This window comes from Musca domestica, unplaced genomic scaffold (genome assembly GCF_030504385.1).
Source record: "Musca domestica strain aabys unplaced genomic scaffold, Musca_domestica.polishedcontigs.V.1.1 15, whole genome shotgun sequence".
NCBI lineage: Eukaryota > Metazoa > Arthropoda > Insecta > Diptera > Muscidae > Musca > Musca domestica.
In genome coordinates this window covers 8,645,912-8,669,456 of record NW_026712207.1, presented here as the reverse complement: position 1 = coordinate 8,669,456, position 23,545 = coordinate 8,645,912, and the positions used below count along the sequence as shown (strand labels likewise).

The 23,545-nt window shown below is 36.2% G+C and overlaps 2 protein-coding genes across 2 annotated transcripts in view; one reads left to right on the top strand and one right to left on the bottom strand.

Annotated features, from left to right (window-relative positions):
* Positions 1 to 567: 567 nt before the first annotated feature.
* Positions 568 to 7,163, bottom strand: LOC101891124 (akirin). Its single transcript, XM_005185589.4, has 4 exons — positions 6,802 to 7,163; positions 5,336 to 5,863; positions 2,285 to 2,441; positions 568 to 2,211 (listed from the first exon to the last, which is right to left on the bottom strand). Exons 2-4 carry the CDS (start codon positions 5,765 to 5,767, stop codon positions 2,201 to 2,203), a joined length of 600 nt encoding a protein of 199 aa, XP_005185646.1. The 5' UTR covers positions 5,768 to 5,863; positions 6,802 to 7,163; the 3' UTR covers positions 568 to 2,200.
* Positions 7,164 to 10,381: 3,218 nt separating this feature from the next.
* Positions 10,382 to 23,545, top strand: part of LOC101891296 (uncharacterized) — a 47,409-nt gene continuing 34,245 nt past the window's right edge. Inside the window, exons 1-2 of the mRNA XM_059119631.1 lie at positions 10,382 to 10,397; positions 10,476 to 11,652. Coding sequence (XP_058975614.1) covers positions 11,378 to 11,652 — 275 coding nt within the window. The 5' untranslated portion in view covers positions 10,382 to 10,397; positions 10,476 to 11,377. The remainder of the gene's footprint in view (positions 10,398 to 10,475; positions 11,653 to 23,545) is intronic.

Genomic DNA, 23,545 nt, shown 5'->3' with positions numbered 1-23,545 from the left:
TTATCAGTCTTAGATCAGATACGAATTGTTCAATATTGGCCAACTGCTTCGGAACCTCCCTCGTAAAGGGTCAACAGTTTGAATAATCATAACTCAAGGCTGAGGTTGTAAATCTGTCGGCAAAATCGACTTATACTATTGTAATTGTTCAAATATCTGTGAGAACATAGCATAGTGCGTTCTTTATGAGTCTTTCAGTGTTGCCATACTGTACAAAAACTGTTAAGCGTTGTTTGTGTATTAGGATAGTTCCTAATATTGTATACTATATTATTAGTCCTAGTTTCTAAATTAATTATTCTTCTCTAGACATGAAGATATTTTTCAAATAAGACCATTTTGGCAACAGAGGTTGTGGGTACCCATTTGTAATTTTAGTCTTTACAGTCGATAATCGATTTAAACAATCCCTTGTAAGAATTTAATTCCTAGAACAAATGTAATTTTTTTTATTCCCCCCTTGTCAAATCCTTAATAAAACTAAATGATTTTGCTATTTTTCTTCAAAATTGTCTGTGTTTTTCTTTTGTTTTATTTATTTATAAAAAATGGCATTTTCTCTAATCATTAAAGTATAGAAAAGTTTTCTTTGCTTTTTATTATTCTTTTTTGTTTTATAATAATAAAATACATGAGAGAAAAATATATATTTCAGTATTACAAATTATTATTCAAATGAAAAAAAAAATTATAATAAATCTAATTATGTTTTTTTTGTTTTATAAAGAAAGCAAATGAAACTAAATATTTTGTTTATGCGCTATTACAAAAACAACACTTTCTCATTTAAAATTAAAAGAAAAAAATAAATGTTTTTTTTTTTGCTAATTTTGAGATGCATAGAAGAAATTAAATTACAACGCATTTGTTGTGGTTGTTAATGGATAATTGTGTTTGTTTATGAAAATCAATGAGAAAAGAAGAAGAAAACATACATCCATTGAGAGATGGTAACACATATGCATATTTTCATGTTTTGTTGTTTTGTTTTATGATATTTTAAATATATATTTATTATTTTTTGTTTTATATGATAAGCTTTACAAAACTATTTTATTTTCTCTTCAGTTTTTATTTCATTTGTTTACACTTTGTGGAGTTTTGAGGTTTATTATTCTTTTTCTTCTTCTGCTTCGACGCTATATTTTCTGGTATATAACTTTGAGAATAAGTAGTAGTAGTAGTAGTAGTAGAACCACTGTACAAAAATAAAGAAACCGGCCAGATTTATGCCATGGCAAGTTCCTTTACAATTAACAACAGTTGAGGCGGAGTGCAGCACTTTTGTTTGTATCTCTTGATGATTATATGTATGTATGTTTGTAGAACTGCTCGCAATGGAAGGGATTATTAGTTGTGGCATTCTTTTTTTATTTTAGTTTATGTTATGTTTGCATTGGCGGCATACATGGGAGTTGAGCAGGGGCCTTATTGTTTTTCTTTTTGGATGTGTTGTGGATTTGCTGTTTCCTTCCATATCTTGTTTTGTTTTAGTTTATTTATATTGTAATTATAATATTACTAATATTATTTACTAATTTATAAATTATTAGTTTTTTTCCTTCACTTCTTCTTCTTCTTCTGCTTCTTCTTGTATGCAATATATGCTTTTTTTGTTTTGTTTTTATTTTTTATATGTAATTCAATTTACTTTACTTTCCAGTATTGAACTTCTTCTTCTTGTATTTTTATATATTTTCTTTTTAATATTTAAAAATAATTATTGGTATGCAAATATGTTTTTTATGTATGTATTTTTAACCTGCAGGTATAATGAGGTGTCATTTTTTTGTTTTGTTTGTTGTAATTAATTTGTTAAATTAATCCTTAATTATTTTGAGTTTGCTGTTGTTGTTTCTTTAAATACATATATAATAATATATGTCTTCTTCTTACTATTTGTTGCATGGGAAAGAAATAAAATTTAAATAGCTTTCTTCTAATTGAATTCGAATCCATTGATGTATAGATAATTGAAATCGAAAAAAAGATAACAGAAAATATAAATGATTTTGTATAGAAAAGGAAAAAAATGGTTTTTTGGCAATTAGTTTTGAAAACCAAATTAAAGTGAAATTAAGTGAAAAATGTTTGCTGCTGTGTTGCAGTAAAATGACAAAAAGGCTGGGAGGAAGTTAGATCCTTAGCGTCTACATAAGAAACTAATTTTGGGGGAGGGGTACACGCCTGAGGTCCGAAATTACGACAAATCTGTGAAAAACAGAAGAAAAAAACAATGACAACATCGACTACATACGTACGTTTATTACTCGGTAGTACTTACAGCTGGGAGCAGCTTCGTAACGTCTTTGTATTTGATCATAAGTAAATTTGACAAAAGCATCATATTGTTCTGCAAGTTTTGTTGTCAGTACAGCGTCGTATTTTTCACGCAACTCATCTTCACGTTCTTTAAGCATACGCTCGCATATTAATTGCACCTGAAAGTGAGTGGAAGAAAATGAAAAAAATTAAATATAGTAAAAACAAGTAAAAAAAGCAGCTAAGTTCGGCCGGGCCAAACTTTTAATACCCTTCTCCATTTGGAAGAAATTTAAAATATTAAAAAAAAAAAACTTCCGGAAACTACCACTTAAATGAAACCTGTTATACGGAGACTATACGAAGACGAGGTCCTGCTTACGAAATGTTTTGCCATATGCTGTAGTACCCATTATGAACTTCAAATACCAAATTTGAAATAAAATCATGAAAATACCGAATATCGGGAAGTACCGTCATATGGGGGCTATACGAAGATGTGGACCAGCATACAAAAGTTTTTGTCATAGGCTGTAGCACCTATTATGAACTTCAAATAGGACATTTGAAATAACTTCGGTAAAAAATGTCACAATTCATAAAAATACCGAGTATTGGAAGGTACCGTCATATGGAGGCTTACGAAGACGTGGACCAGCATGCGAATACTAAATTCAAATACCAAATTCCGATAAATACTGTCGCTAAAATCATGAAAATACCGAATATCGGGAGGTACCGGAGTGTATAAAAACGGACCGAACTTTTTATACGCTTCACCTTCTTGTGAAAATGTTTTTTTCGGCATATTGTCTATACTATACTAAAATTTAAAAGTTCCGCTATATGGAGACTTTGCCTACACTACACACTCAGAACACTAAACCGAATCTTAATCATGTGGTCACTTCAGCGCACGGGGGAAGTGACGACGTGGATTATTTCTCAAGGCAAATTGCCCTGTACACATGCAAGTGGTCAGTTCAGAAGAGAACTTATAAAAATTGTCGCAAGTAAACTCACCTAGACTAAATCACGACTAAATGAGGCTTAATCAAAGAAATTGACAATGCAAACATCTTTTTAAGGATAAAATTTTAATGTTCCTCTAGCCTTCCAAATTGTGTCGCATAAAAGGCTTTACATGCCAGTGGGAACATAACATAATTCATTCTTTATACACTTTTCAGAGTTACCACATTAGACAAAAATTGTAGCGATGTAAGTGGGAACGAAATTTATCAAGTTTTCAGAGTTGCCATACTTTGCAAAAAAAAAGCTAATAATCTTAGGATTGCTCCAAATTTTCTTAAGATTGTCGCAACGACGTGAAATATTACTGACTCTGTAAAGGTGAGGAAAACACAGAAGCCATCGCACTTTTGAAGACTTAACCTAATGGGGAGCAAAAGCTCAATGACCTGGAACCCATTCAACTCAATTTCAATCAATTTCTATCCTTCTTTTTTCTGTTCTCTCCCAATAGACTGGTTGTCAAAGAAGGCAACTACACGGGGGTCGCGTTCGACCGTATGTCCAAGTCGTCCGCGAAAGCCACAGCTATCTGCTTAGTAGGAACAAGGTCCTCAAGGCGCTAGCCGGCAGTACTTGGGGTGCGGACAATGAAACCTTGTTGACCTTTTGTAACACGATAGGTCGTTCTGTGATCAGCTATGCGGCCAAGTGCGGTCTGCGAATACGCAGTGGAAGCACATCCAGACCTGCCAGAATGCTGCGCTGAGAACTGCGACAGGGTGCCTCCTCATGACAACAGTGGACCATCTAAATGAGGAGGCGAAAGACCTTCCCTTACGTCAGCATAATCATATGCTTTCTTTGCAGTACGTGCTTGGGTGTTACCGTGAGAGTCATCCCAACCATAATATGGAGGATACAACTCCCCCACCCAGGCGTGTCAGAAAGGTTATACACGATCTAAAGAGGGCAGGTCTGAGTGGCATTCAGCATTTACAGGATGAATGCCGTCTTTGGAGTCCATCCCCCCCATCTTTTGCAGCTGAAGAACTCCAGCTGCCTTGACAAACCAGGGTACTTTTACCACAATAACGTTCAGGATGGTGTAGTCGTCTCAATTCGTATTGGGCACGAACTAAAAATGTGCGTGACGTCTGCCCGGCGTGTTATACAGTCCAGCACAATACGCTGCACCACTTTAATTGCACAGCCAAACCTACCCAACTCTCTCCAGAAGATCTCTGGCTACAGGCCGTTAAAGTTGCCGAATTTCAAAACCTGTAGCTTGGACCAGATTAACAAAATACAAACATCCATATGTACTACTACAACAACAACTACACGGGCTTTATCCTAACCTATACGTGCGAGCTCTACAGAAATTTCAATCTACTCTATAATAAAAAGATTAAGGTGCTGTCGGGCAGACAAAATAATTGCTGACAAGACAGGCGTATATTCTTTCAGGTTATCCCAGCCATCGCACTCTGAACCGGGCACATTCTCCAGGATTGAAGGAACTCAAAAAGACACTTCATCGCTAATTAAAAAATTTCCAAGAAGAGGCTGTCTAAGAAAAGTTCAGGTCCCAATCGACGTTCTTGTGCGATTTCGGACCTTCCAGGTCCTCAATTTCACTAGAGAACGTAGTTTTTCTGTACACTAAATATATTCCATGTGCCTTCTTAAAATAGATGGAATAGGACCCTTTGTAAATGCTATTATACAGGACCCTCTCTGGGATCTGTAAAATAAATTTTATAAGTTTTGTACTAAATGAATATCCTATATAGTTTTTATACTGATAGAATTTCTACCATAGGTCCTCCCCGTCTTAGTAGTGGCAGGTCTACGGACCTTTATGAGAAACACAATATTCTATGCATGAAAAATGTTCAATGGATAGAACTTTCTTAGGTTATCTTAAGATGGATGATACATCTTTTTCCAAATTAATATATATTACAAATCATTTTTAAGAAATTTTCCGGAGACTTTCCTACTTCACCTGTCTACTGTCTCCACCGGGAGTCTAAAATCACTGAAGAAATTTAAGATACCCAATATTTAGTTCCCTTTACTTTCGAACAATACTCACCTGTTTAAATGTAAATAATGCCTTTTCCGGATTGCGAACAATACTTGGTGGGCTATCTGGACGTCGGGGGCTATCTGGTCCCATTTCTGAACCGCTCGATTCGGAATCTTGCATACGTTCGATGGCGGCTGATGAAAATGGCAGCTGTTTACGTCTGTGCAATCTTTTGATTTCTTCGCGTATGTTTTGTGACATTTTATCGGGCGACATTTTCGACAGATTTGCTTCGGCAAATGGACTTGGTTGCGGTTCACGGGCAAAACGACTGCTGGGCGATTGGGGATTGGAGCCGGGTAGGCCATCATGTGCTGAGGAACGTGATGGGGAACCAGTGCTGCCGGATTGTCCAAAGGGATTACAACGTCGTCGTTTGTTTGGACGTTGATTTATAGATTCCCAGTCCAGGGTACGTTTGAGTGTTGCACAGGCCATTTTCGATTATTCTCACAAATTGGATGAAGATGTCAATGCTAGCAGCAATATATAGCGGTGGTATGTGGAATTTCTTTAGGTAACAAAACGGGTGAGCTAAAAGAAGAAAAAAAAAAAATAAAGTTAGTGCTTTTCTAAACAAAATGTTATTTTAAATATTAAGGAGCAACAAGAAATTTTAACATTCAACTCAAAGAGAAAGAGCTTCTTAAGCAATGATTCATTCTTAAAATGCTTTGAGATGCTCAAACAAGAAACTTCTTTGGTATACCTATGCTGGAATATTATTACAGCCACAATTTAAATATAGCTAAAGGCCTAACAAATAGTTTTCCTTAAATATTTACCGAGACGTTTGTGTGGCACAATCCTAAAGCGCAATGTTTTTCAAATCTGCCAAGATATGTACCTATTCGGAAAATAGCTGCTGCGAATGAAACAACGACGGCCACAAATACTTAAGCCATTAAAATGTTATAACCATCATTCATCCATTAAAATCCAACACTACAACTACAAACATTTGCCAAACCATATGAAATAGCATCCCTGAACAGCAGCAGCAGCAGGTGGTGGCAGGTGTAGGACAGACACACAAACACAGCTGCTTGCTGAAGGACGACGAAAACAACAACAACACACAACCAATTTACACAAACTTCATTTTGTTTATTGGCTTGCTTAGCTGATGCTGCTGCTGTTGGCTTGGTAGGACTCAATTACTTCACTCACTATTCGGTAGGACGCGTACGAAAGGCAGAATTCTCAAGCCAAAACAAATCTATCTATCTCGCTCTAATTCTTTCCCAAATAACACTGTGTTTTGATGTCTCCATTTCAAGGAATGCTTCATTTTTTTCTGTTTCCCACAGCACACTCACACACACGCAAACATTCCTCCTCTTCGCATGATAAAGCAACAAAAGAAAACAAAAAAACGTATGAGTAGCCACCAACAAAATGGATGGCGTAAATAGAAATTTTAACAAAATTTCACAAATTCACGAAATTATCAACGTGTTTTTTGAACTTACATTATTCTCCCTTTTCAATTCTTATTTTGGCTTAAACAAACGTATGCTTTGAATCTTCTTCTCTTTTTCTTGGTTGAAATTAGAAAAACTTATTTTCTGGCACGCACACACACTGACACACTTGCATGGATAATTGCTTATTAAATAATTCAAAGGCCACTTTGATGCACTAGAGAGACAGTATTTAGTTCAAGGAGTTTTGATTGTGTCCTGGTTATAGGTTAGGTTCTTTTCTAGATATTAACGAATCCTTGGCATTTATTCTTTCTTTCCAAAAACGATACCAAGAGATTTCCAGCTGAAGATATATATTTCTTTGACGACAATGAATTTTGATTTGAGTGCTTGTGGGGTTGGCAACCGTGTGTTTGCACAGAACACCATTTGTAACGAGGAGCGCTCAAGGCGTAACTGAACAAAAGCGTCAACGTACGTACGCAAAAAAAGTGTTGCACGAAAGCGCTCGGAATAAAAAAGACGTTTCGTGGGTTTTGTTTACATTGAAAGGGATTAATAAAACTCGTGAAGAAGCGTACGTAAACATGGCATAAGCAATAAATAATGTCAATGTGGGTTGATTTGCATAAAATGATGTACCTAAGTATGCTTTTATTTTAAAATGTTTCTAATTCCATTGAATTAAAATTCAAATTTGTGGGTTATTATATTTTTGAGTTTTGGGATGAAAAAAGTCCTGAGGTGAGGGTACATAAGCAGCTTGGCATCATGGCTAGGCACATAAGTGTCAAATTTTAAGGAAAAAAGACGGCAGGGTTTGAATGCGGCTCTGGCATCCCTTTATGATATGTCACAAAATACAAGGTGAGATGAAACAACTGCAACCAACTTCAGACTGCTGTCATTTCCAAGCCACTCGCCCGACAACTGTTAAAATTATTTCACTGACAGCTCATTATATTGTTTACAAGCGTACAATATCATTATGGTGAGAATGTTCCAGAAAAAAAGTAACTGCTGTGATATCTTTATATTCGACTGGAAAACCCCAAGTGGCTATCGTTAGAGCACTCTGACATTTAAATGTGAATAAATCTTTTGTGTCTCGTACCATAGAAGAAACAGCAACATCGCCAAAAATGTTTCGAAAAGTAAAGAATCGACTTGGTCGAAATCCGCGTCGCAGTGGCCGAAAAATGGCTCGTGTGATGAACATATCGCAATATTCCATTCGGCAAATATTGAAAAATGAGCTCGGGGTAAAGCCATTGGAATTCCAAAAAGTGCAAGAACTTATACCTCAACAGAAAGAAAATAGACTAAAAAACTAAAGAGTTGCTTCGCTTGGCCGAAAGCGGTTTTCTCCGATGAAAAAACATTCGTTGTCCAGCAGTTTGTAAACAAAAAAGGATGATCCTGTTTACTTGCCAAAGAGGTAGCTGGAAATGTGCACCTTCGGTTGTCCACCAGAACTCAAGCGCTGGCCATGGTGATGGTGTAGGCCGCCATAACAGCCGATGGTCGCTTTCCGCTCGTATTAATCGACCGTGGCATCTGAATAAATGCCGAATATTATCGTGAAAATATTCTGGAGGGTGTATTTAAGCCTTGGGCACGCAAACATTTTGGGCGCAGACCTAAGACATTCCACATGGACTCAGCACGCACCACCCAAGAATGTTTACAAAATGAGGTTCCTCGCTTCATTTCCAGCACACAATCGCCACCAAAATCTGCGGATACCAATCTGTTGGACTATTGTGTCAGGAGTATTTTGAAAAGCAAGGTTGGCATTTAAAAGTACCAAAGTGTCGATCACCTCAAGCAAGCGCTTCGCCGAGAATGAGCCAAAATACCGCAGATCAACATTCGGGCAGCGTGTGACGATTTCATTTGCCGTTTGAAGGCCATAATACGTCCCAAAGGTGACCAACTCGAACAAATCTAAACTTATTCTAAAAGTTGATGCTATTTCCGATATTTTGTGCTTTCATTTAATAAAATTTAAAAACTATGGCGTTTGATTTTGTTGACACCAAATGGCAAGAAATGTCTGATTTGATTTATTTTATTCAGTATGTTGGTAACGCGTTTACTCACGGAACGATTTTATATTTGGCTAATGCAAATTCGTTCACTGTGAAGAATAAAATGAACCAAATGAAAGAAACAGTTGGAACTATTCCCAGCGTTCCATTCAGTGAACTAGTTTCGTTTGGCGTGTTTGGTGGTATGGAGTCTGTGAATTTTGCAATCGTTTTTTTTTTTGGTAATTTCGAGGTTTTTTGTGCAAAATAAGATGTGAAAAAAGTCGATGAAAAGAAGTGATTAACATAATAGCACGTGATTTACGTAAAAAAGCTAAAAATATGCACTGCGTCATGCAAAAACATAAACAAGAAGGAAATGGAAGATATTAATAATTGAATTAGTGGAGCAGACGAACATCAAGCAAGTTTAATGAAATAAATCGAGTAAATAAATAATTGAATAAAGCAGCGTCTTTTGGTTTGATAAAAAAAATTGTTTGGCCTATGACCACCACACAATATTGTTTACGGCGCGCGGTAATCTCTTGTGGCAAAAAATAGGTATGTCTGGTTACCTTAAAGTTTGTAACAATTGTTACAAATTGTTACTGGAAGTCGTCTGTTAACCCAAAAGTTCTGCAAAAGAGAGCGGTTGGAGAGAGAAATTTTGACAGTTCTTTCAGTGAGAGTTTGCAAATTCTTGCTGGAAAAATTTCTTCCTGCAATCTCTTGCAACTCTTCTTCTTCTCATTCATCGACATTCAATCAGATGTTTTCTATTGTTTACTTATTTCTTTTTGTGCTTTTAATTTGAAAATATTGTTTTGGAATTAACAAGACTAATTGTTTTTGGAGAACAACTTTACAAAATGTGAAAAACATAAATATTAATATGTTATAAGAAAATAAAAGACTATTTCCAACATTTTTAGACAAATGCCATTAGCAACTGGTTTAAAGGATTCCGCGGAACACATCAAATCTATCTTCCTTTTATTGCTCATACTTTTATTTTATTGCCAATTTCCTTTTTATTTATAAAACTTGTGAAATTGGTGGTGGTTCCTTTCGTTTAATTCTTTTAAAGGGGGACAAATTGGTTTGTTTTGACAAATCAGCTGATTAGTTGCAAGCTTGTGCAGGAATACCGTCTGTTTACTTTTCGCAATTTCCTTGCAAAAGAGAATAAAACTACCTTACTCTCTCAGAAAGATGTTGCTGGACAATTCCTGCAGGGAAAGTAACCAGACACACCTAATATAATACAAACACAAACAAAAAATTTTTAGATTGTTGAGAGTAGTTAGGGTTGCCAAGTTAACTCGTGAATTTTGCGGTTATTTTGTGGGTGCTCATTAAAAATGGTGTATAGTGAATGTTACTGAAATTAGCTTGAACAAAATTGAAATAAATATAAGTTATATATCAACCTATACACATTTCCATGTATAAAAATGTTCCCAATGTAGAGTGAATTTTTATTTATATTCTCTTTAAATACAATTTTGTTTTTTTTTTTTTTGTATTTTTTGCAAGGAGCTGGCAACCCTTTCAAACAACACAATCGAATGTGAAATGAGCCAAACATATGCCATCATTCAGTGATCCGTGAGTTTTCACTTGATTAAGACATGTGTGTTATTTTCTTGTCATGTTTTTCTTCTTCTTTTTGAAATGGCATTTCAGTATTGTTGTAAGCTTTCTTTTGTGCTAAAATTTGTTGGAAAATAGTCAATCTAATAAAAAGTGAGAAAAGTGCATTATTGGATAAATAAAAGGAAAAACATAAAATAACACCAACAACAACAATAAATCGTATTTCAAAATAGTATTTTTGTATCCGCAAAAAAAGTCAAAGGTCTCTCTTTTCGAATGTTCTACAAAGAAATGAAATCTTTCAAGAAAACAAAACAAAATAAAAAAGAATTATGAATGCGACGACGACAATATGCAGCCAAAGTAAAATTAAGTATTGATAGAGGAAAATGAAACAAAGAAAAAATAATCAATTCATGTGTGTGCTACTGCTTGTGGTGAGAAAGAAAAACAGCAACAGAGAAACGCAATTATCAAAGTGTTGTTGTTATTGCTGTTGTGGTGGTGGTTTTTGTGCTGCAGTCTCTAGTGTGTGAAAATAAACAAGAGAAATTTTGTTGTATCTATTCTCCTTCTCCGCCTCATCATCTTGTCGGTCGTTCGGTCATCAACATCAACGTCAACAACGCGCGGCAGCAGCATAATGGGTTAAAAGTGAAATGGTGTTGTTTGTTTATATTAACACTTTAACGGTTGTGAATGTATGTCGGCTTTTATTTTTGTTCAAACATTCCGCCCGTTGGTCTCTTTTTTTATTTTCTTGTGAAGAAAACAAGAAAGAACAAATGAAAATCCCGTTATGAAATTTCCCCAGACATTAAACAAAAAATTTGTGAGAGAAAAGAAAGAAAACATAACTTAACCGTTTTCTATGTGAGTGCGTGAGTGTGCGTTTACTTTGAGGCCAACCAACTTTGCCAAAAAAAAAAAAAGAGAAAAAACATCTGTTATCCCTTCACGCCGCAACACAAACACTTACACCCTAAAATAGCATGGCCTTGCTAAACAAACTCTTCTTTCCCTCTTCTTCATCGACCTCGCCAATACCATCTGCCCCATCATCATCGTCGTCGGCTGCTGCAACAACTTGTAATACTCAATCGAACGTCTCATTATCACGTTCCTCTTCTTTGGCCAGTATTTTGTCTTCTTCCGTTAACAACAACAACATTGGCAGCAGCACTGGCTCATCAAAGCAAAATGCAAAATATGGCAACAATAGAAAAACGACGGGAAACCAATCAACCCATTCTAAAAATTATCTAAGGTAAGTGCATAGAGTATATATATTTTTTTTTGATAAAACATTTTATTATACATTGGAATTAAGTTTATTAGTGTGAATCACTAAAGCAATATCGGACATGTTTTGAGAGTCATTGAGTTGTTCAAGGTTGTTTGACAGGAAATATGAAAGCTGTTGTCTCAGCAAAACGGTGCTTCCTGCACACATTTCTCACACAAATGTATTAAAGTGGGGTAAACATCATTGAACTTAGCCATAGGTTGTCAAATTGTAGAAGAATACAGGTAGATGTATCAATGCTTGGAAGCTTTGATATATCAACAATTTTAAAATGTTTTTTTTTTTTTTTCAAAAATAATTAGAATTTTCTAATATGAGATCAATCGGAGTTCGAAGGAGAGAGGGAGGTTATGATATGCATTTTTCAATTCTTCATACCCTCAGCCATATGGCTAGAGAGAGGGTATATAGCATTTGATACGGAAAAAATGTGCCTCATCGAAATAACGGTTTTAGATCCTATGTCTCTTTGGACCAAATCCGTTTCAGGACATTTATGGGTCGATCCAGAAATGTCTGTCCGTCTCTCTGTCTGGCTGGTGCACACGATAACTCCCGAAGGAAGTATCCGATTTGATTCAAATTTGGTACATCGTAACATTATTGCAAAACTTAGATGGGGTTCAAAGATGGGATATATCGGTCCACTCCTTCTGGTACCTCTCACACAAAAGGCCGACATTTTCAAAGAAAATAATTTATTGCACAGAAAGTGAAAGGATAAACAGATTTTGCTCCAACTTTGCAAATCCTAATATTTGCATCAATGCTAGGTCAGGTGCGAAAATGGACAATATCGGTCCACTCCATCAGGCACGTCCCCCACAAAGGGTCAAAATTTTGAATAATTATAACTCTTTTAAAATGTGATATAAGTTTCCGATTGTCTTCAAATTACACACACCACAATATTTTTGTTAACCCAAGGTCTGGTGTGAAAATGAAATATATCGGTACACTCCTTCTGGTACCTCCCACACAAAGGGTCAACATTTTGAATACCCATGAAGCTCATAAAAAACGAAATTAACATTCGATTTTATTCAGACTTGGCACATCTCAATATTTCTATTAACACAAGATCTTTTAGAATGATGGTAGAGATCGGATCACTCCTTCTGGTACCTCCTCCACAAACGATCATAAAATCCAAAATAAGCATCCGGTTATCTTGAAATTACACACATCACAATGTTTTTATCAAGCCATTGTCTGGTGTGAAGGTGGAATATATTGGTCCAGCCCTTTTGGTACCTCCCCCACAAAGGGTCGAAATTTTGAAACACAAAACGCTCGTAAAGCGCTAAATTAACATCCGATTCCTTTCAGACTTGGCACATCTCAATATTTCCATCAACACAAGATCTGTTATAAAGATGGTACTGATCGGACCATTCCTTCTAGTACCTCTCCCACAAAGGGTCAAAGTTTTGAATAACCAAAACGATCATAAAATCCAAAATAAGCATCCGGTTATCTTCAAATTACACACACTACAATATTTTTATTAAGCCACAGTCTGGTGTGAAATTGGGATATATCGGTCCACTCCTTGTGGTACCTACCCCACAAAGAGTCAAAATCTTGAATATTCATGAAGCTCATAAAACATGAAATTAACATTCGATTTCGCTCAAACTTGGTATATCTCACTATTTCCATCAACACAAGATCTGCTATAATGATGGCAGAGATCGGACCATTCCTTTTTGTACCTCCCCCACAAAGGGTCAAAATTTGGAGCAACCAAAAAGCTCATAAAACGCGAAATAAACATCCGATTCCATTCAGACTTGGTACATCTCAATATTACCATCAACAAAAGATCTGTTATAAAACTAATAAAGATCTCACCATTTCTCCTGGTACCTCCCCTACATCCCTTTATTAGCCGTACTTTCTTTTTCTCATGTGATATTTACATTGTGTAGTTTAAAGTTTATTTCTCATTGATTCCCTCACCCAACCGCCAATTGTGAAATAGGCACTAAATATTAGAATTAACGCATTACACATTACATGGCGGCGAAGTAAAAAGAGACGCGTTAAGAACGAACCTAACAATGAGACTACGAACGCAAACAAATAACCGCTAATTAACACAACTAATTGATTATATTCAAAGTTTGTTTAATTTATTCTTTTCTTTCAATATCGTTTCGTTTTCCCATTGCCTGTGTTGGTTGTAAAATGTGTAAACATTTTGCTAAAATAATATTTACACGACACTTATCATCATCATCGGCTGGTGGATACCTACCTATTTTCATTGTTGTTATTGTTGTCGTCGTCGTTTGTTTACTCTCCTGACGTCAAGATTGCATTTGCATATGGCTGCATTGTGTTGTTTTGCTCTATTTGAGTATGTTCACTTTTTTTTGATAGGGGGAAGAAAGAGAGCGGTGAGCAACATATGTACCCATCATGATGGGAGCACTTCTCTTTAACCTCATTAGATTTATAGAACACAAGGAGGAGAAACAAATGCCAAACACTTACACACGCCTTAGCTGTGCAAATAAACAAACCCCAAAAGAAAGAAAAGAAAAACCTAAATTGTCTTAAAACAGAAATAATAAAAATAAGAAAAAAATAGAACAAAAATAAATTGCTGCAATTATTTACTTGAAAAAAAAAAACTTCTGCTGCTGGCAATCTGTGTAAATAAAAGCGATTTGCCTTTCTTTCTTTGCCTTTTTTTCTGATAACAATATTGGTTTGTTGTCGTTTTTTTTTCGTTCTCTATTGTTTGTTGTTTCATCGTATCAGGTTCTTTTGTGTTTAGCACACTTAATTCTTAAATGGTTATTGAGTGGGACTTTTAATACTTTGACACCTTTGTGGGGAACTTTTATTGGATTGTTGTCGTTCTTGTGCCAAAATGTGTTACCATCTGTTGTGACAGAAAAAGAAGAAGAAGAAGGAGTTACAGAGACCATTCACTGAAACACCCACAACAAAGAATAAATTGTAAATTTAAGAAACAAAAAAAAGGTGATAGTTAAAGAAGGAGGCGGGGAAGAGTGTTAAGAGGATCTGCTATGCAAAGATGGAAGTTGTTAATTATTCCCTGCCTTTGTATGGCCGGCAATGCTGATGATCAAAGTTTTTGATGATGGTAGGTTATAAGTGTGCACACAAACAAAACAGCCAGTCGGCAGCCGCATTCGTCGTCGACAGGCAGTTAGGCATTCAAAGCAAACAACAAAACACAACAGCCAGCCAACCTGCCCGCCAGCCAGCCACCCAGCTAGCAAGCAAGCAAGCAAAGCGGGCAAGCAAGCAAGCAAGGCATTCACTCTCAAAATATAAATAAAAAAGCAATCACATGACTTGGTCGATAATCATTGTACGTCTCTCGTGATTATTATGTCATACAGTACATGTGTGTGTATGTGTATCATCGTTGTCGACGTCGTCGTCGTCAGTTTTTTTTTCTGTTTCGGTGGGTTTGCATGATTGCCGCTGTTATTGTCGTTCTATCAAATATGAATGGATTTCTTTGTTGTTTAGTCGTCACATATTGAAGAGCAGGCTTTCAATTGTTTTCATTCATACAAATTTACAAAATTTTATCCAATTTTTAATTATAATTTCGAAATGTCCTACCTCGCTTCCCGGTGCTTTTGCATAAATTTCCTATCTATCTTTTTTTTTTGAAAAGTTCTTATTTGCTTAATTTTCAAATAAACAAAAGACACAATTTATTCTAGTCACATGCATGAATCGTTGTAGATACAACAACGGCAGCAACTACAACAACCACACTTATAATAGATTACACTGCATTGTCATATATATTAGCCAATTATGGGTCACAGCTGTCCAAAACAAAAAAACGAAAAAACTAAACTGAAATTAGATCTATCTTATCAATTTGAAGAATTCATATTTCATTTTGTTTACGGCCGAAAAAATTGAAAGGCAGTGATGGGTATAAATTTCCACTACTTTTGGGGGAGGTAGGTACTTTGGATATTGGACTCTGCTTTAATAATTTTTAGATATTCATCCATAAAAGTTTTGCAAATAAGCAGTTGGGCTATGCAGGGTGAGATGAAAAAACTGCAACCAACTTCAGACTGCTGTCATTTCTAAGCCACTCCTCCGACAGCTGTTGAAAAATAAGCAAATGTTGAAAAATGAGCTCGGATTAAAGCCATTGAAATTCCAAAAAGTCCAAGAACAAAAGTGGTGAACTGCGGAATTTGGTTTTCTCCGTATCTGATGAGAAAACGTTCGTAGTCCAGAAGTTTGTAAACAAACAAAATAATGGTGTTTACTTGTCAAAGAAGTCAACTGAAAATGTGCACCTTCCGTTGGCCAACAGAACTCAAGCGACGGCCATGGTGATGGTGTGGGCAGCCATAACAGCCGATGGTCTCTTTCCGCTTGTTTTAATCGACCATGGCACCAGAATAAATGCCGACTATTATTGTGAAAATATTCTGGAGGGTGTATTAATGCCTTGGGCACGCAATGGTCCGATCTCTACCATATTTATAACAGATCTTGTGTTTATGGAAATATTGAAATGAACAAAGACTGAATGGGATCTGATGGAAATTTCGCGCTTTATGAGCTTCATGATTACTCAAAATTTTGAACCTTTGTGGGGGAGGTACCAAAAGGAGGGAACCGATATTGCCCATCTCCGAACTCGAACTAGGTTTTATAATAATATTACGATGTAGCAAGTTTGGATAAAATCGGATACTCCATTTGAGAGTTATCGTGCGCACCAGCAGACATACTGACGGACGGTCATCGACTTCAAATGTCCTGAAACGAATTTGTTCCAAAGAGACCTAGGGTCTACAACACTTATTTCGGCATGCTTTGGCCGTACCAAATGTTATATAACCTCTCTAGGCATATGGCTGAAGGTATAATAAATGTTTCTCTGTTTTACTATCTCTCTCTCTCTCTCTCTCTCTTTATTAACCCTTTCTGAACCGTAGAAAAAATTCGCTTTCTTTGTTTTTTTTTTGCTAATTAAATTTAAATTTATTGTGGCGGACATCGTATGTGATGCTTTAACATTTATTTCAAATTAAATTGTTCTCTGGTTCACTATCTCCTCCCCCCCCTCTCTCTCTCTCTCTCTCTCTTTATCAATCCTTTCTGAACCGTAGAAAAAATTCTCTTGGTTTGTGCCTCTATCTAGCACTGCAAACGATTACTTTACTTTACATCGAACATTTAACTCCAACTCATATTTATCGAACTGGGGTAAATCAAGAGCCATCCCACATAAAAGAATGAGTGGAATGTAAACTTTGTTCCCGCCGATCGAAATTTACATTAAGATAGGATCTGAAATATTTTATTTTTTGTCATCTCGGAGAACTTTGTTTCCAAATTCTGAGTAGAAATTATGAACTTCTTAGCGCTTTCTTATCAAGCTCTTGATATGTATTCGTTTTATGCAACTTTATTTTCCCCTAGCTCGAAGGACCCAAACTTGAAATACATATAAACGCTCGGTTCGATTTTGATAAAAAAAGGAGTAGAGTTTTGCAATTCTAGTTCAATAAACCGAACTAGTTCCTTATCTAGTTCCATGCACCCTGGCTGTTTTGTATGAAAACTCTGCGTATGAGTGATATAAAATATATGAATTACTAGTAATATTTACTATTTATCTCGAGCATTGTCGTCATTAGCCGGATATATCATTAAATATGCTAATGTCCAAACAAGTCTTTTGCTATCATTTGTGTTGCGACTCTACGACTCTAACACAGGGTCTCAATAATTAAAAGCAAAACTTTGTACTCCAGCATTTTGTGGCAATTACAGACTCTATACATTTCTAAGCTCTTTTGTTCATATCCACTTGATTACGTTTATTGTTTTAAAGCAGAACAGGTTTTTTTCTTCTTCTTCGTTTTAGTGGCTGGAAGTCACATGCTTTTTTAAGAAGGCAAAACAAAAAAATGAAAACAGAATTAATTCATTGCATTGTCACAAATTGCTGCTACTGTTGTTCTTTATTATTAATTGTTATTATTATTATTGTTATGGTTCAGATCTGTCCAAAATTAAATACTTATTCATTTATCTTATCGGAGAGATATTTTGTCTGGTTTGGTCTTCCAGAGCAAACATTTGAAAATTGTAATTATTTCACGAAATTTTTTTTTTATTTTCCTTTTTTTTTTTGAAAAAAAAAAAAATAATTAAAAATGTCTTATCTTCTTGGAAAGTTTTTATACCTTCAGCCATATGGCTAGAGGAGGAGGGTATATATATCATTTGATACAGCCAAAACGTGCTTCATCGAAATAACGGCTTTAGACACTAGGTCTCTTTGGAAAAGATCCGTTTCAGGACATTTGGAGTCAATCTAGCGATGTTCATCCGCCCATCCGTCTGTCTATCTCTCTGTCTGGTGCACACGATAACTCTCGAAGGGAGTATCGGATTTGATCTAAACTTGGTACATCGTAATATTATTGTCAAACTTAGATTGAGTTCGGAGATGGGCAACATCGGTCCACTCCTTCGGGTACCTCCCCCACAAAATGTCAAAATTTTTAACGTAAATAATTTACTGCACAGAAAGAGAAATGATAATCCGATTTTGCTACAACTTTGCAAATCCTAATATTTTCATCAGTGCTAGGTCAGGTGCGAAAATGGACAACATCAGTCCACTCTTTGTGGTACCTCCCTCACAAAGGGTCAAAATTTTGAATAATTATAACTCTTATAAAATGTGAAGAAAGTGTCAGATTGTCTTCAAATTACACATTACAACACTATATTTTTATTAACCCAAGGTCTGGTGTGAAGATGGTAGATATCGGTCCACTCCTTGTGCTACCTCCCAACCATGCTCATAAAACACGAAATTAAAATTCAATTCCATTCAGACTTGGCACATCGCAATATTTCTATCAACACAAGAGCTGTTACAAAGATGGTAGAGATCGAACCATTCCTTCTGGTACCTCCCCCCACCAAGGTTGAATGCTTTTAATAACAAAAACGATCATAAAATCCGAAATAAGCATCCGGTTCTCTTCATATTTCGCACATCAAAATATTTTTATTAACCCAAGGTCTGTTGGAAATATGGAAGATATCGGTCCAATCCTTCTGGTACATCCCCTACAAAGGTTAAAAATTTTGAATATTCACGAAGGTTATAAAACACGAAATTAACATCCGATTCCATTCAGACTTGGCACATCTCATCATTTCCATCAACACAAGATCTGTTATAAAGATGGTAGAGATCGGACCACTCCTTGTGGTACCTCCCCCCACAAAGGTTTAAAATTTGGAATATCCATGAAGCCCATAAAACGTGAAATTAACATCCGATTCCATTCAGACTTGGCACTTCTCAATATTTCCAGACTTGGCACATTTCAAATGTTATAAAAATGGTAGAGATCGGACCATTCCATCTGGTACCTCCCCCACAAAGGTTGAAAGTTTTGAGTAACAAAAACGATCATAAAATCCGAAATTAGTATCCGCTTCTCTTCATATTTCACTAATTGCATTATATCTAGCAACGCAAGAGCTGCTGTGAAGATGGGATATATCGGTCCAGTCCTTCAGGCACCTCCCTCACAAAGCTTTGAAATTTGGAATATCCATGAAGCGAAATTAAAATCCGACTTCATTCAGTGTCGGTACATCTCAATATTTCCATCAATACAAGATTTGTTATAAAGATGGTAGATATCGGACCATTCCATCTGGTACCTCCCCCACAAAGGTTGAAAGTTTTGAGTAACAAAAACGATCATAAAATCCGAAATAAGTATCCGGTTCTCTTCATATTTCGCACATCAAAATATTTTTATTAACCCAATGTCTGGTGTGAAGATGGGATAAATCGGTCCTCCCCCACAAGGGGTCAAAATTTTGAATATTAACGAAGCTCATAAAACACGAAATTAAAATCCGATTCCATTCAGACTTAGCACATCTTAATATTTCCATCAACACAAGATCTGTTATAAAGATGGTAGAGATCGGACCATACCTTCTGGTACCTCCCACACAAAGGGTCAAAGTTTTGAATAATCAAAACGATCATAAAATCCGAAATAAGCATCCGGTTCTCTTCAAATTACATAATTCACAATATTTTTATTAACCCAAGGTCTTTTGGAAAGATGGAAGATATCGGTCCACTCCTTCTGGTACCTCCCCCACAAAGGGTCAAAAATTTGAATATCCGCGAAGCTCATAAAATGCGAATTTAACATCCGATTCCAATCAGACTTGGCACATCTCAATATTTCCATCAACACAGGAGCTGTTATAAAAATGGTACAGATCGGACCATTCCTTCTGGTACCTCCCCCACAAAGGTTGAAAGTTTTGAATAACAAAAATGATCATAAAATCCGAAATAAGGATACGGTTCTCTTCAATTTACACACATCAAAATATTTTTATTAACCCAAGGTCTGTTAGAAAGATACCTTCTGGTACCTCCCCCACAAAGGGTCAAAATTTTGAATATCCATGAAGCTCATAAAACGGGAAATTTACATCCGATTTCATTCAGACTTGGTGCATCTCAATTTTTCCATCTACACAAGATCTGTTACAAAAAATGGTAGAAACCGGACCATTCGTTCTGGTACCTCCCCCACAAAGGGCCAAAGTCTTAAATAACCAAAACGATTATAAAATCCGAAATAAGCATCCGTTTCACTTCAAATTGCATAAATCACAATATTTTTATTAACCCAAGGTCTGGTGTGAAGATGGAATATTTCGGTCCGCTCCTTCTGGTACCTCCCCCACAAAGAGTCAAAATTTTGAATATTCATGGAGCTCATAAAACGCGAAATTAACACCTGATTCCATTCAGACTCGGTACATCTCAAAGTTTCCATCAACACAAGATCTGTTATAAAGATGGTTGAGATCGGTCCACTCCTTCTGGTACCACCCCCCACAAAGGGTCAAAATTTTGAATAACAAAAAGGATTATAAAATGCGAAATAAGCATCCGGTTCTCTTCATATTTCGCACATCAAAATATTTTTATTAACCCAAAGTCTGGTGTGAAGATGGAATATATCGGCCCACTCCTTGTGGTACCTCCCCCACAAAGGGTCAAATTTTTGAATATTCACGAAGGTTATAAAACACGAAATTAACATCCGATTCCATTCAGACTTGGCACATCTCATCATTTCCATCAATACAAGATCTGTTATAAAGATGGTAGAGATCGGACCATTCCATCTGGTACCTCCCATACAAAGGTTGAAAGTTTTGAGTAACAAAAACGATCATAAAATCCGAAATAAGTAACCGCTTCTCTTCATATTTCACTAATTGCATTATTTCTAGCAACACAAGAGCTGCTGTGAAGATGGGATATATCGGTCCAGTCCTTCAGGCACCTCCCTCACAAAGCTTTGAAATTTGGAATATCCATAAAGCTCATAAAACGTGAAATTCACATCCGATTCCATTCAGACTTGGCACATCGAAATATTTCCATCAACACAGGAGGTGTTATAAAAATGGTAGAGATCGGACCATTCCTTCTGGTACCTCCCACACAAAGGTTGAACGTTTTTAATAACAAAAACGATCATAAAATCCGAAATAAGTATCCGGTTCTCCTCAAATTACATAAATCACAATATTTTTATTAACCCAAGGTCTGGTGTGAAGATGGAATATTTCGGTCCGCTCCTTCTGGTACCTCCCCCACAAAGGGTCAAAATTTTGAATATCCGCAAAGCTCATAAAACGAGAAATTTACATCCAATTCCATTCAGATTTGGTACATCTCAATATTTCCATCAACACAAGAGCTGTTATAATGATGGTAGAGATCGGGCCATTCCTTCTGGTACCTCCCCCACAAAGGTTAAAAGTTTTTAATAACAAAAACGATCATAAAATCCGAAATAAGCATCCGATTCTCTTCATATATCACATATCCCATTATTTATAATAGAACAGGATCTGCACAGAAGATGGGATATATCGGTCCACTCCTTGTGGTCCCTCCCCCATAAAGGGTCAAAATGTTGAATATCCGCGAAGCTCATAAAACGCGAAATTAACATCCGATTCCATTCAGACTTGGCACATCTCAATATTTCCATCAACACAAGATCTGTTATAAAGATGGTAGATATCGGACCATTCCTTCTGGTACCTCCCCCACAAATGCTCAAAGTTTTGAATAACCACAACGATCATGAAATCCAAAATAAGCATCCGTTTCTCTTAAAATTACTTAAATCGCATCATTTGTATTAACCCGAGGTCTGTTGGAAAGATGGCAGACATCGGTCCACTCCTTCTGGTACCTCCCCCACAAAGGTTAAAAATTTTGAATATCCATGAAGCCCACAAAACGTGAAATTAACATCCGATTCCCTCCAGACTTGGCACATCGCAATATTTCCATCAACACAAGATCTGTTATAAAGATTGTAGAGATCGGACCATACCTTCTGGTACCTCCCACACAAAGGGTCAAAGTTTTGAATAATCAAAACGATCGTAAAATCCGAAACAAGCATCCGGTTCTCTTCATACTTCACACATCCCATTACTTCTACTAGCACAAGATCTGCTGTGAAGATGGAAGAGGTCGGTCCACTTCTTGTGGTACCTCCCCCACAAAGGTTCAAAATTTTGAATATCCATGAAGCTCATAAAACGCGAAATTAAAATCCGACTCCATTCAGACTTGCCACTTCTCAATATTTCCAGACTTGGCACATCTCAAATGTTATAAAAATGGTAGAGATCGGACCACTCCTTCTGGTACCTCTCACACAAAGGGTGAAAGTTTTGTGTAACAAAAACGATCACAAAATCCAAGTATCCGCTTCTCCTCTTATTTCACTAATTGCATTATTTCTAGCAACACAAGAACTGCTGTGAAGATGGGATATATCGGTCCAGTCCTTCAGGCACCTCCCTCACAAAGCTTAGAAATTTGGAATATCCATGAAGCCCATAAAACACGAAATTAAAATCCGACTTCATTCAGTCTCGGTACATCTCAATATTTCCATCAACACAAGATCTGTTATGAAGAGATCGGACCGTTCCTTCTGGCACTCCTCCCACATGGGGTTCAAGATTTTGAAAAACAAAACGCTGAAAGAAAGCGTAATAAGCATCGAACTCTCCTCAAATGTCACATATAAACCATTTTTGCCAACACAAGGTCTGTTGTGATAAATATCTACAAACCCCTTGTGGTACCACCCACAAAGGGTGACAATTTTCAATACATTTTTTATTTATAGTTTATTTCAATACGAAATGGTCAATATTGGCCCATTCTTTCGGAACCTATTCCATAGAGGGTCAAAAATTTGAATAATCATAACAGAAGTCAAAATATATTTAAATAATCGAACATTGGCTGAGGTTATGCGTCTGTTGACAAAACCGACTGATACGTTGGAACTTTTTTTTTTAAGAAAATATTTTTAAAATTTGTTATCTCCTTGGATAGTTTTTTGTTTTTTTCCAAAAATAACGCTATTTTTAACAACTTTCGGTGCTTGTTATATCTGGAGCATTCCAGCTGGAACTGACCTTTGCTTTTTTGCAAATCAGTTTAAGAAAGTTCAAATTATTTTATTATTATCGTTTTCTGTATTTTTTTTTATTTTCTCGCTAATTACAAACTCAAGTCACGAGACAATTTAATGGAAACAGCAAAGCCAAGCCAGACACTGAGATAGCCAATCAGCCAGCCAGCCAGCTAGCCACTATTTCAAATTAATTTATAACTCTCGTAAGGTGTCAATTCATGAAAGGAAATACAAATTTTTGAAGGGGGGGCTGTGGGAGACAACATTAAGCCAAAAGGTATTTAAAATCAGTTTTA

Excerpts from the sequence above, each read along its gene's own strand:
- LOC101891124 (XM_005185589.4), bottom strand. The coding sequence starts at position 5,767 with ATGGCCTGTGCAACACTCAAACGTACCCTGGACTGGGAATCTATAAAT. Across the intron at positions 2,442-5,335 it reads CATTATTTACATTTAAACAG|GTGCAATTAATATGCGAGCG; the intron begins GTGAGTATTGTT and ends ACTCACTTTCAG.